Genomic DNA, 13,992 nt, shown 5'->3' with positions numbered 1-13,992 from the left:
TCCCCCCTCCCTCCGCGTTCGGAACGTGCCGGCGGCCACGCGCCTGCGCGCGCGCGCCCTCCTCCTCCCTCCCCCCTGCGCATGCGCCGCGCCTGCGCGGGAAAAAGAGGCGGGGCGAGCCGGGTGGGCGGGGAAAGAGGCGGGGCGAGCGGGGTAGCAGCGCCGCTCATGCGCAATCCCCACCCCCCCCCTCCTCCTCCTCCTCCGCCGGGCGGGCGGGAGGAGGGGAGGAGGGGGAGGGGCGGCGGCGGTGGCGGCGGCGGCGCGGGCCGCGCATGCGCAGTGCGGGGGGCGGCGGGGCGCGGGCTGCGCGTGCGCGGGGGGCGGCGGCGGCGGCGGCGGCGGCGGCGGCGGGGCCCGGGCGGGTGCGGAGCGGAGCCGGGGGCGCTGCGGGGCCGGGGCCGCTCCCCCCTCACCCCCTCACCCCAAAAGCTCAGCCCCGAGCCCTCTGCCGGTGTCACGGGGATGGCAGAAGGCGGCGGGTCCCCCGCAGCCGCCCCCGGGCCCGGCTGGGTGCTGAGGAGGAGGAGGACGGCGGCGGCGGGCGGAGCGCAGCGGCCCGTGGGGTAGGGCCGAGGCCTCTGGGCGAGGAGCGAGAAGCGTTGGGGGGCGGGGGGGGGGGGGCTCCCCTCACGGTGCCCTCCTCTCCGGTTGCTCCTCTCCGGTTGCTGCCCGCCTGCCGGTGCTCCGCTCCTCTGTGTGTGTGTGTGTGTGTGTGTGTGTGTGAGCTCGGGGCGGGGGGGGCCGCTCCCGGGGCTGGCTGAATGTGGGAGAAGATGGAGACCAAGACGATCGTCTACGACCTGGACACCTCCGGGGGGCTGATGGAGGTGAGGCCCGGCCGCCGGGACGAGGAGGAGGAGAGGGGGGGGGGGACACACAGACACCGGGCCCCGCTTCCAAACACCGGGACCGGGGTGGGCACACACACACGGGGACCCCCTCAAAAAAATTAAAAAATATAAAAAAAAAAAGCCCTGTGGCCATAGAAGGAAGTGTGGAGGGAAGGCGGCGGCTCGCCCAGCCCCCGGGAGAGGCCCCTGCAGGGCGCAGGGCGGGCCCGGCCGCCGCCATCCCCCCCCCCGGGGTAGGGAGAAGGGTGGTGGGGGGCTTGGGGTGGTGCTGGGGGTCGTGGGGTTGAGGGGGGGTCGTGGGGTTGGGGTGTGGAGCAGCCCCTGAAAGCCCCGCCGGGGGTTTTTGTGTCTCTCTGTGTGTGTGTGTGCGTGTGCACGCAGCAAATCCAGGCCCTGCTGGCTCCCCCCAAGAGCGAGGACGGGGAGAAGAAGAGCAGGAGGCCCGAGAAGGAGCCCCGGCGGAGCGGCAGGGCCACCAACCACGACAGCTGCGATAGCTGCAAGGAAGGAGGGGACCTGCTCTGCTGCGACCACTGCCCCGCCGCCTTCCACCTCCAGTGCTGGTAAGGCTCCCGCCGCCGTCGCTCCCTTCCTCCGTCTCCTTCCACGTCCCCCTCGCTGCCTTCCCTCCCTCCTCCTCCTCCTCCGGCAGCTCCCCGTTAGATCCAGGAGGGCCGAACAGGGCCGGGAGGCCAACCTTAAAAAAAATCAAGGAGGCGTGAACCCCTCTGGGAGACCCGCAGCACGAAGGCAGCACCCCCTCTGTGTTTTTTTTTGGGGGGGGGGCAGCCACCGCGACACCCCCCTGGGCACCTCCAGCTTTTTTTTCTTTTCTTTTTGTGCCGAGAGGCCCCGAGGAGCGGCGAGGCCGCAGCCCGGCCGCTTGGCTGCTCCTGCCCGCGCCAGCCCTGCCGCCTCCCCCCCGGGGCCTTCGGCCTCCCCTCCTCACCCCTCACCCTGGGGACGCCCCCCGGGGGTCTCCTTCCCCCCCCCTGGGATGTGGGGTGGAAACCGCGGCCGCGTCTCCCCCCGCGCGGGGCCTGACGTTCTCCCGGCGCTTCCGTGCTGCTGCAGCTGCTGGGAATAATGGAGGTTGCTGCCTCTGTGTCTCCCTGCCTCACTGTTTACAATATGGCGACCTTCCTTTAAATTATATTTTTATTCTCAGCGCCATTTTGGCTGCATATATGACTCCCGAACCCTCGCGGCCCTCGCCGGGTAGCTCAACGGCGCAAATACCTTCCCTTTTCCTCCCCCTCCGTGGAAATCCGGGCCTGCGGAGTTTAAAAATTGGCCCGGCTTATTCCTTTCCCTCCTTTTTTTTTTGCCTTCCTCCTGACTCCGGAGACCTGCTTGGCTCATCCAAGCGCCGTGGATTTTGGGGGGTGGCCGGCTCTTCTCCGTGCCCGGAGTCGGTGCGGCTTTGTTGATAAAAAGGCCGAGCTTTGCTTTTTTTTTTTTTTTTTCTGCTTTTTTTTTTCCTGCATGCAAATCTCGGGGCCGTGGCGCGGAGGTGCGCGCGCGGAGGCGGTTTGCGAGGCTGCAGCGGGGAGGAGGGCACCGGGTCCGCACAAAAGCCTCACAGCAGAGGAGAAAAACACCTGAACTTTTTTTTCCCAGCCCCGAAGTTTCTCTCCTCTCCCGCGCGGGGGGGAGAGCCCAGGTGGGGCAGAGGCTGCTCAACAGTTGCCACGGGGCTGGTGGCTGGTGCGAAACGAGCGCAGGCAGAGCGGGGAAACGGGGTGGAGGAGGGAGCGGGGCGAGTCAAACAGCTGGAGCTCGGGCGCACGGAGGATTCTTCCTTAGGGGAGAATTTTTTTTTAACCGCATTCCTTTCTCTCTTTCATGCTTTGGAGCTTTGTTTGCTGCCCTGTTCCAGCTGTCTCCTTTTTTTTTTTCCCTATTTTTTTTTTTTTCTTGGTGGTTATGCCGTGTTTCTATGCTAATTGCAGGTCTCTGAGCACTTATTAAGGGATTGCTGATACCGATTGCTGAGCGTGCGGCCGCGGTCGTGCAGGGAGTGTCCCGTTAGCAGCGCAGGGCCAGGCTCACCCGACAATGCTGTAGCAGCCATGACATCATCCCTCCTGCCCCGGGGAAGTGCTGCTGCTGGTGCTGCACATCCTCCGCGCTTGCTAGAATGGCACCAAGGTTTTTTTTCATCCCACCGTCTCGGTGGGCTTTAATTGAAGGTTTTTCCTCCTTATTTTGGGCCTATTTGGTTAAAACGTGGCGTTTGCTTTCAGGTACTCTCGAACACATCCTGAGCTTTCTCTTGCTGAGGCTAAGATGTTAGATTTCGAGATGGGAGACCTGTCATGAAGGCTGCAAAGTTGCTTGGTTGGCTCTGGATCCTAGTTAACCTCGGCTGTAAACGAGTCTGTTCAGTGCAGGGCTAAATCTGGCTAAATTTTGTGACTTAATCTGGCAAGTTTCTTGCAGCTGGTCAGTGGGAAATGGCCGTGTAAGCCAGACAGCTGGGGAGCTTTGGCTGTACCAGGGTTGAGTTGGTTTGTGTTATAATCGCAAAAACCCTTTGGCTAACTAGTTGCCCTTCAGGACAGGGTCAGAAGGTGCAGTTCTGATTGTTAGTTCCTGCTTTTCTCACCTTCCTTGGGATATCTCCTGGGTGGTGAGCATTCAGATGACCAGCAAAAGCCCAAACCCTGCTGCGTGCTGCTCCTGAGGGCCCCGTCCTGCCTTCCTGCCGAGTCCTCCGAGCAGGCCAGGTTGTGTCAGAGGGATGCTGGGCTTTTCTTTCCACATTTTCTTCCCCTTTACCTCCTACATCTTGCTTAAAGTAAACTTCCGTTCTGGATATAAACTTAGGCATAAAGGCTGCACTTACAGCTTCCTTTCTGCCTCCTTTCTTTTTCTTTTTCTTTTTTTTTTATTTAAAGAGCAGCAGCTGTAATGCAACGCTTGTTTTAAGTAATCGGAACAGCACTTTAAATACGCTGCTGTAGCACGGTAGCTGAATTGTGTCAACAGCTTAACCGTTCTTTAAATATTTATTGCCAGCTCTAGCACCAGGTTGCATTTATTATCAATATAGAAAACAAAAAGCTCCTCGTAGGCCAAGGGGTTGTGGTCGGTGCTGTGTAGGAGATGATGGAAAATGAAAGGCGAGGCGTGATCGGCCCGGGTTAATGCAGTGGGCTGGAGACAAGCCTGGCCCAGAAACCAGAATGGTTTCTGTGTAGGGAAGGCTCCTCGGTGTCGTGTTGTACACAGCTGCACGTTGGTTCTTTAGGGAAGAAGTTTGTGGCTCCCAAGCTTGCCTTTCCTTGAAAAAGGAGCTGCACGGATCATGCAGCTCCCATGCAGTGCTGGGGTTGTGTCGGTACGTGAGGCGCCGCACGTGGTCCTTGCGCTCTTTGCAGTTGTTCTGCTCAGTGCTGCTTGGAAATAAGAATTGGCATGAATAAGAACAAGCAACTTAGCCCCCAAACCCTTCGTCTTCTACAGAAACCAGAAAACGCTCGGCCAGAATGCTGAGAATCTCGTGGCTGGCGGCACTGCGCGTCTCTGAGGGTAAATACCCAGCTCTGCCGTGGAAGTGGCTGAGTTTCTGTGGGTGGAAGCGCCTCCCCGGCTCGGCTGCTGGGAGGGTTTGGGCTCTTCTCACAGCACCAGCTCCGAATCACTCAAATCCCTCGCTGGGTGTAAGGCTCCTCCGGGGGCTGCTGCAGGAGGGCGCAGATAACCTGCCTCGGTTGGGGAAGTGTACAATCCCTTCCAGATACTTAATTTTGACACACTTGGATTAATATCACAGCCAGGTGACTGTCTTCAGGTTTGAACTTCCAGAGAGGCTTTTTTCTCCCTTTGGTACTTGGTGGAAGCAGAGCGTACGGCTTCTAGCTCCTGATCCTCTGCTCTTTGTGACCTGGGCTGGGGCCGTGGCGCACGAAGCGTTTCGTCCTGATGTTCTGTGCTAACGCTGTGTGTGTGCCCTGCCTTCGTGCGATTGAAAAACCATTTTATTTCCCAGCACTTCTGCTATCCTTCCCCTCCCGCTGTGTGGTTGCTAGAACTCCCTGTGTTTTCTTAAGCTGTGGGTAAGCAGAGTTCGTGTCGAAGCCGGTTCGCGGTGCTGCGAATTTGTTCCAGCCTCAGCGGAGGATTAGAGAGATCCCTGCGAGAGGAAAAAAGTTTCGGGAGCGAGCTGGGGGAGGGGAGCGACGGCGGGAGGGAGAGCTAAGGCAGCCCAGTGTTGTGTTCCCTTTCAAGCCTCGCTGCGAGTTTCTGCTTGGAGGAGCCCTCTTGGAAATCGCTCACCTCGCCGGGCGCCGCCGTTCCGAGTCCTTCCTAAAACCGCCTGCTGCTGGCTTTGGGAGCTGTGCTGCTAGCGTGGCGGAGCCACCCGAGCTGCCTAAATCCCACCAACTGCCCCTTAACCGTAAGCACACGGCGTCGGGGTGCTGCCTGGCAAAACAGCTTCTCCCCCACAGGCTGCATCTCCCCGGGCTGCACCTCCCCGCAGCCCTGCTGGGACAAGCACGCCGAATCCCGAGCGGGGCCCGCGAGCTCCATCGGACTCCTTGCAGCACTTGCCTCTCGCCGTGTTTATATTTGGAGCGTTTGGCTCCGTTTCCCCTCCGATTTGGCAGCCTCCTCCCGAGCGCTGTTGTCGAAGAACGAACGGGAGTGACGGAGCTGCAAAGGGGAGCAGCCAGAGCTGAGCCTTGGGGACGTTCTCTGAGTCGCACGGGTTAAATGCTTGGTGCATGGAATGGAAAAAGGAGTTGGGTTTAACTGGAGGGACATTAGTAACTCTTTCCGTGCCTCATTCAGGTCTAAACCGCCCTGCCTTATCTCAGCATTCCGTCTCCCTTCGTTTTTGCATAAATCCCCATTCTTTGGAGGGGGTGAGGGGAGGGGAGCATCACCCTGGCTATTGTCTCTGCTGATCCTGCCCTGAAGGTGCCTCTTGGGCTGCCTCCGGCTTTCAGGTGAAACTTTGAAAGGACCCAAAGCATCTGCCCCTGCCGGGAAAGGTGGCCAGGAAGCTGCCCAGAGGCTTATCTCAGCCCTGAGTGACCTGAGGAGGAGCACAGCTCCCGGACTCTGAATTAAATACATGTCGGTGCGATTCGGACGCGTTGGCTCTTCTGACAGTTTCAAAAAGTGTAGTTTAACTCAGCGAAGGCTTTTATTTTGAGGTTTCCTGGTTTGGTTTTTACATTAAACGCCTGGCAAAAGCCTGCTCCAACATCTGTATGAGTGCAGTTCTGTGCAAAACGTCGCTCTAACTCTCTCAGTCTTAACTGATGGAGTTTGTTAGAACAGGAAAGTGAGGGGCAAAAAGAGGCAGGCAGCTTTTCTTGCCCTGCATCTCCCCTTCTGGTACTTCGGTGCTGTCGGGGCCAGCGTGGTCTAGCTCCCAAACCAGAAGGAAGCAGTCGCACTGGCCTGGTTTCCCAGCGCGGGGTCACTGCGCATGTGTCTGCAGATGTGGTAACATGATCGGTCCTGGCAGTTCTCTGCAGCGCTCGTACCAATGAAAGCTTTTCTCTCCCCCCCTTATTTTCGGCCTAAATCTCTCGGTGCAAAACCAGATAAGGTCAACCTGAATTTGTGACCTTAAGCCGAGGGCAGCAGAAAACCACCGATAAGGAGAAGCGGAGGAACTGATCTCATTTGGGGGGCTGGCAAATCCCAGCTCCTGGCAGCGTGTGTGTGCTCGGGTTCAGCTGAGCATGAGCGAGTTCTGCAGCGTGGGCACGAGTTGGCCCGAGCCAGGCGTTGGGATCAAGCTGTGAATCGCCACCATCAGCGTGAAGGGGCGAGACTTGCAAGCCCCGAGGATCCTGAAAATCAACGAGGGGATGTTTAACTGCTTCGCTTAGGCTTTGTCTGCAGGCAGCTCGTGTACAGACCAGCCCCGTGGCAAACATCCGGCCTGATCCTGTAAAAGGGCACGGCGTGAGGCTGTTAATAAGGAAAGTTCTCGGCGGTTTCATCCCTTTGCTTGGGGAGGTGCCAGCTTCACCGTGACTGGGACTGGCGGAGCTGAGAACTCCTTCGGTGCTGTCCTGGAGCTGAGTTTTGATCCTGACGAAGTTCCCTCGGATGAAGTGGCCTCGGTAGCTGCTCCGGAGCTGGTCTTTCCTGGTACGTGGGACCTGCAGGCATGACTCACGGGAGCGTTTCAAAACGTGGAAAGGTCTTCCCGGAGGAATTCCATCTCCTCCAGGCATTTGCAAAGGAAATTCTTAATTGGATTAGATTCAGAATACTAATCTGCTAATGACTGTTTGTTATGGAGATCTTAGCGCTATCTTGTAAATATATTCACCTTCATTCAGCCTGCCTGGTGCCTGCTCGTTGCACGCGAGCTCGGTCGTGCAGCTGCCTGCAGATCTTCAAGCTGGGGATGGGAGAAGGACCACCGTGTGAGCGCACCAAGTGGTGTGACGCTCTGATAATTCTCCCCTCTCTCCATTTCCCGAAGTTGCTTTAGGTGGGGATAGTAAATGGGGAGCGTGTCTGACCTCCTGCTGTGCTTCTGGTAGGGCTGGTGTGTGGGAGTGCTCCCGTGCTGTTGTCAGCTACTGATTTTTAACCACAAACTTTGTATTTTTAGGAAGAGAAAGGGTCAGATATGCGTTTTGCCCCCTGAAAGTGACCTTTTTGACTTGGTTTGCACTTGCTGTTGTGGTGGTGGTGTAAAAAACCCCTGTGTGTAGTGCAAGTGGGTGTTAAACTGTCTTTCTTTCTGGACTGACTTGGTGGTTTGTGAGGCTCCTGAGCTTGTCCTGTGCTCGGGAGCCACTGTGAGCAGCAAGCGGCAGGAATCTGCTGCAAAGAAAGCAAGCAGCTCCTTGCAGAGCAGGAAAGAGGTGTGTGTCTTCCTGAAAGCAGGCGTTGCAAAGCCTGAACGTTCAGGGAACGCTGCCTGTTGCAATATAAATCACATGTGAGAATGGCTCAGCTACCTGTTTTTTTTTTTTTCTGTTGTTTTTTTTTAAACCAGTCAGGAAGTGAGCTCGGAGTTCTGAAAATGCTAACGTATCTCAGAACATAATATGGCTTTGTTCTGGGAGTACGAAGTGCTGGATCCGAAAGGAGTGAGTGTAAGCAAAAAGCCGCTTGCCACGTCGAGTTACTGGCTAAACTTGGGATTTTACGACGCAGTCAGATGGTCGGAGCCGGCTTTTCCTTACGCTGCCTGCAGCTCCACGGCACGCTAGATGTCTGCCCAGCTTCTCCCAGGATTGCTGCGGGGCCTGGTGTCTGTAAGCTGTGTAACAACAGTGCTGCACCTTGTCTTTAATGAAGCACTGGTGGTAATGCAATCACGTTTTCGTTTAGGGCACGGAGTAAACGCTTCCCGTAGTCAGAAAAGAGGAAGGAAAAACCCTCTAAATTGTCCTTCCAGCATCAAATCTCAAGTACAAAAAGCCTCTGAGCTGGCTGGGGGAAATGGAGCGCCTGAACCCAACTCTAACCCGTTTCTGCTGACGTCTGCTCTGCACGAGTCACTTGAAGTAAACTAGATGGAGCTGGAGATTACTGCCTTTGAACCCCGCAGAAAGCAGTGGCCTGAGGATGCAATTTGGCAGGCTGAAAACCCCATGCTGAATTTCTGGCAAGCGGCAGTGATTGGTGTGAAACACCTGCCTGTACAGCCTCTGACTTGGGGCAGGGCGTCATGTGAACCTCCCGGTGATCTCAGTCTAGAATAGCAACGGGAGCAGGATATGAAGGTGATCGGGAAAAGGCAGAAAAGGATTTATACCCCGGCGTAAGGTCGCTTTTTGGGTTGTGCTTTCTTCTTTTGGTTGGGGTTGGGGGGCTGTTTTTCTTGCTCTTCATTTCCCTCTCCTCCCCGGTGTTCTCGGGAAAACCTAGCCCCCGTGTCGGTGTCAGAATTGTGCTGCACTTGGCCGTGTGGCAGCAAATTCGTATCCTTGCTTTTATGGGCCTGCGTTTCAGCCTCTTCTGATGTTCTGCTTTCCCTGCGTTTGGTCTCCCTTTGCCACCTTATTGCTTCCGTCCTTTCAGCCCCGTCTCCTTTGAACACATTCAGTATCGCGAGGGCTGAATGTGCTCACCTTTCAGAAACCTCTCCAACCTGTTTTGATTTTTTTTTTTCTTTCCCCCAGAGCTGTCTCTTCATTTATTGTTCTTTAGAGACACGATCGGGTGAACCGATTCTCGCTAGAGCTGTGTTGTTCCTCAGCCCTCTTTCTTCTCCCCGTTGCTGCCCTATGTGTCAGCCAGCTTTGAGGAGATGACTTCTAATCTGTTAAGAAGATGGTGCTATAAAGATCCGAACACTTAATGATGGATCTGGCCATTGAATTCGGGCTATTGTTACTATTGTCTGCGGTGCAGGCGTAAGGAGTGATGTGCAGGAAAGAAATGGGATGTGCAAAACGTCTGAATTTCGGGGTATGACCCAAATTTTCCAAAGTCAACAAGTCTTCCTCTTGACTTCTCTGATTTCTGGTTATAAATACAAAGCCAGACAGTTGCTAGCAAGTATGTCCCAAATATCAGAGCTCAAAACCAACCAAACTAAATTAAAACCAAAAAAAGTACTTAGAGGGTACACGTGACAATATACATATTTTTTCATTCATATCTACTTGCACAGATATGTGCTTATTTTTATATATGGAAATCCAACACCTGAAATTAAGGGGAAAAGGGCTTTTATTTTTTATTTTTTGTCAGCTGTTAATGAGGATAATAACTAATGGGTTGTCTGGGGAGTGCTCTCTAGGCCAGGTTCTTCCTATGAATAGAAGGAACCCGTGGCATCAGGCGGTCACATTTTTCATGCAGCCTAACCAATCTGTTGGAAGCTCCCGATTTCAGGCCCAAGACAAAAAAGTTAGACATCTTTGTGTTGGAGAGAACTTTACTGATTTTCTGAGAGCCTAAGGGGTGCCCATGTGCACATGGAGGGGCAGGAGCACTGGTGATGAAGAGGAGGAGAGGTGAAGTAAGGCAGGTAATGCAGGCTTCCACGAGGTGGTACTTAGTGCTCTTCACAGCACCAGGCTGGCAGGAGTGGTGTAAGGAAGGATGCAAGAAGCACGCAGCGAATGACACTTTGGGAGATTGCATCCCTGGCAGTATTAATGTCCTAGGCTCTTAGGGTTCAAGTCTTGCTCTGCTTTTGTCCTGGCATATGGACAGATTGTTAGGGTACCTTCATCTTCCCTTGCATGCATCGTTTCTCTCAGCGTGGCCCTATAACAGTATAATTTGTGACATGTGAAATGGTCACTTCTGTCCTCATCCTTGCTTAGTGGCAGCCAAAATAATCGTGTACTGACCTGTCCAGTGATGCCCAGGTCTCCTTGCTGATGTACACAGCTCTCCTTGCTTTTTCTATACATGCTCAATACTTTCACCTCGATGTAAACAAACGTAGGCTGGCTGCTATTAAGCTTTTTTCCCACTCATTCCCCTAGGGGAAGGGAATCTGTACCACAGATACAGAAGTACAGCAGCTGATGCTCTGCAGTTCATGTGAATTGCACTGCTGGCCTTAAGTAGGTGTAACATATACAATATGTGAGCCTATTTGAGATCAGAAAGTTCCTAAAACTCTGCTGGTTGTAACACGATCGGGTCACGCTCAGAGGACTGCGAGGAACAGAAATTGTGCTGAGCTTGTCTGAAGTCTGGTGGTCTCTGCTTCGGTGCTTGAGAAATCCTTGTGTTCATCAGGAGGATTTTCTCGTGCTCCTGAGCGTCAGGACTTTGTTCCTCTTAAGGAGCAGATGGAGTTTGAAGAACTTTTTGTAGACCTCTGCTGATTAGACGCTGCCGGCATGGAAAGCTGACAGTATTCCCAGTAATTATCTTAAGGTAATGAAGCCTCACTTCTTTCTTCACGGAAAATAGTAAACTCCTCTTTGATCCAGGACTCGCAGTAGGAAGGTAAGGGAGCTGCAGCAGGGAACCTACACCAAGCTGCAGCTGCTGCCTCGTTCTGTGGGGTTTTATGGGTTCGGCTGGGGCTGCAAGCGCTGTGTCCCAGGTGTCTTCCTGCAGGGTTTGGGAGCAGCTGTGAGCAGAAACGTGTAACTTGGGCTCAGCAAAACCGCTCCAGAGGCCTGAATGTGTCAGTGATGCAACCTTCTCTGTTTCTCAATGGGGCGCTTGTAATGTGCGGGCAGCGTGGTTGGTTTCCTGGTTTGTTTTAGCTCGGGCTGCCATTGAGGCCCTGCCGTAGGAAGCCAGGGAGCCTTGTTCTTTATGAAGCCGGTAGAGCAGCTGTACCTCTATCCATCATCAGGATAAATAGGAGCCCGATAGAAGAGCCGAATGCTTCTTCCTCTGCTTTACTGGCAGCCGTAACCGGCGTCCTTCATCACGAGCCTGTCACTGAGCCTTGCTAAGGTAAAGGGAAGTTTTCTGAGGACACAAAACTCAGAAATCTTACCTAGATTTTTTTTCACAGGGTTACTAGTTTCCACCGCGCAGCAAAAATATTAAGCCCAGTTGCTGAAAACGACTAAAATCAAAGGCAAGTCGTTGCAGAAAGCTCCTCCAGACACCGTGGTGTTTTCCTGCCACCTTTACCCCAGCCTGAGAGCAGCAGCCTGCAGCCCAGTGGGTCTGGGGCATGCGCTCCGCGGCCTCGACATGCTTCTGACGTGAGATGGCCACCAGGCACGCCGTGTGTAAATAACCACGGGTCTGCCTGTAACGCTCCCTCCGAGAGCCGTGGCCCGGCTTGCATTGAGAAAGGTGCCGTTCTTTGAGCGTGTTTACTTATTTATTGAGGTCAGCAAAGTGAAGAGTAATTATGGGATTTAGACGAACATCAGGCAGCTGATGTATGAGAGCTCCAGAGTGTGAAATTGAAAAGCTGAGTGGCTTTGTGCTATTGTTTGCTTGATTAAAAACTCCGAACACAGATGACTCTTGGAGATTTTTGATTTCATCATAGCTATTTAAATTTTATTTAAGTGGGGCTCTGCATAATGCTGAGACCATGGGAGCTAGTCCAAAAGTTTGCAAAAGCAAGTCGTGAAAACATAAATCTGTTGTGAATTTCAAGAGATGCTACTTGGCTATTTCAAAAAAAAAAAAAAAAAAAAAAGCTATTAGACTAGTATTATAAATAATAAATAAATAAAGCAATTTGGTGTAGTGGCTTTTGAATAGGCAGTGATGAACATGTGTAATTTTCAGAGTTGTTCTTCCAGGTGTTTGTGTGGATGTTAACCTTAAAAATCAGACTCCATCTTTTGGATCTGTCTTTGTCTTAAATTCAGAAATGTGTTTGTCTGAGCACATTTGATTCAGGTCAGACCAAACCCTGCAGGTTAAATAGCCCCGGCCATCGCTCCTGCCTGTGATGACAAAAGGGGGGGACCTTTCCGAAGTGAATGTTTGCCAAAATTTTGCAGAGCAGCACAACGGAGTGGTGTGTGGTTCAGAGGAGATGTGCTGGAAGTGAGGATAAAGTTGGTGCTGTGCAGCTACAGGTCATGTTGGCAGCAAACACTGGCGGCTGGAGATCTGCATGCTAATGAACGTATGAAAGATAGGGAGAAAGCGGCCGTGGTGTTCCTGCCAAAGTGCTAATTCTTACCTTGGTTATGAAGATCAAGCGCCTTGGTCGGATTTAAAAATGAGTTTCTCTTATGCTTACAGTAAAAGGTTGAAGAATGCGGTCATAACTAGTCAATTAAAATAGCATTCTTTAGCACTTCCTTGGCTTTATGTGAAGACCCAGGAAATGCTCTTTCCGTGCGGAGAGGCCAGCAGTCCAGGAACAGCATTCATCAGTCTTTGTTAGTGCAGCGAGCTGCCTTGATGAACAGTTCATTAACCAGGAGAAGCAGAATCAGTCTTTTAATACACTTGCTGGAGCAGTTAGGCCTTGACAGCGAGCAAAAAAAAAAAAAAAAAACACCTCAGGAGGCTAGTCTGAGAGCCAAAACCTCGCTGCTGCTCTGAGGCTCGTCTTTTCCCCTCCTTCCCAGGCCTTTTGGGAAGAAGCATTCCAGTAAATCCTGGGTGAGCCGTCCCGTAAGGGCACTGTGTACACAGGGCTGCCCTAGCAGATAGTTCAAACATGAAAAAACCCACGACCATAACGCCACACGCCTTTACCACGGAGCCCGTTCTGACTCTTCCAGCCACCTCTCAGGATTCCTGGCGGTATTAATTGTTTCATTGTGAGGCACGTCAGACGAAGGCAAGCAGGTAAAACAGATGCCCCCAGGCACCTGGCAGCGCGTGGACGCCTGGCAGGCCGCGCGTGCGTTGGGATGGGGCAGACGTGTTCCCAGGAGTTGAGGCACGCTCGGCGGCGGCTTCAGAGGGCTCAGATCCACCGCGAACAAGTCAAAGGCTGTGGGTTTTTTCCTCCACGAGTCAAAGGCTGTGGGTTTTTTGTTTTTTTTTCCTCCCTGGGGTGCTGGGAGGGGAGGCGGAGGTGGGCCGGGCGATGCGTGCTGACTGTGGCTGCGGACCTACAAACCCTGCTGGCAGCAGGGGTAAAAGCTGAGCTGTTTCAGGGCCGAGCCTGGATTCACAGGGCAGCGAGCACATGGGGATCGTTCATTCCTTTCCCCTCCTTCCACCCCCTTTCCACGCTTCTGTCAGCAGGAGATTAGCGTGGGCCGGGGAGGGGGGAGTCGCCGCTTCAGCCAAACACCTGAGGCTTGGTGTAAAGCAGGCGGTGGCTGAGGCTTTGGTGCTGTCATCTAGAGCCTGATCTCTTGTTCATCCCGGCCCTCCAGGAAATGAGAAACAGAAGCTGCAGGTACGTCTCTGTGCACGGGCAGAGCGTGGCGTTTCTGGAGCCGCCTGCAACGCTGAGGCCTCCGAAACCCTGCGCTGCTCCTCAAAATGGCTGCCAGATGTCTTGGCTCTACTGAATTCCCCGGGGCCTGACACCAGAAACGCCGCGGCTCACACCGCTTTGGTTCTTGCTCCGTTCTCCCCCTGGTCACCCAGGCAAAGTGTGGCTCAAGGTTGAGCATGGCCCTTGGTGGCTGTGGCACCTGAGGCGGCTTTGTGGGACCGACAGCATGCGCACGGGGCAAGGCTTGCCAGGGCCGTGCCTGAACAAAGGAAACGCGTTTGTTTTTATAGCTCAAGCGTGGGAGCCCGGCCTGGGACCCTGTGTGATTTCAGTCTGCTAGGAACAAGTCTC

General features: G+C 54.1%; 1 protein-coding gene across 4 annotated transcripts in view; it reads left to right on the top strand.

Moving 5' to 3' along the window:
* Positions 1-364: 364 nt before the first annotated feature.
* The window catches only part of PHF12 (PHD finger protein 12), a 30,825-nt gene continuing 17,197 nt past the window's right edge, over positions 365-13,992 (top strand). For 2 of the 4 annotated variants that reach the window (XM_082776293.1, XM_082776295.1), the window contains exons 1-2: positions 365-830; positions 1,236-1,417. In XM_082776293.1, coding sequence (XP_082632419.1) covers positions 765-830; positions 1,236-1,417 — 248 coding nt within the window. In that variant the 5' untranslated portion in view covers positions 365-764. Of the gene's footprint in view, positions 831-1,235; positions 1,418-7,910; positions 8,096-8,171; positions 9,255-13,992 lie in introns of those variants that run through there. The other 2 variants (XM_082776292.1, XM_082776294.1) reach the window with 2 other exon arrangements.

The sequence above is a fragment of the Aythya marila genome (genome assembly GCF_965140915.1).
Source record: "Aythya marila genome assembly, chromosome: 20".
Taxonomy (NCBI): domain Eukaryota; kingdom Metazoa; phylum Chordata; class Aves; order Anseriformes; family Anatidae; genus Aythya; species Aythya marila.
The sequence above is the reverse complement of the archived record's forward strand: the minus strand, read 5'-3'. Positions and strand labels throughout refer to the sequence as shown.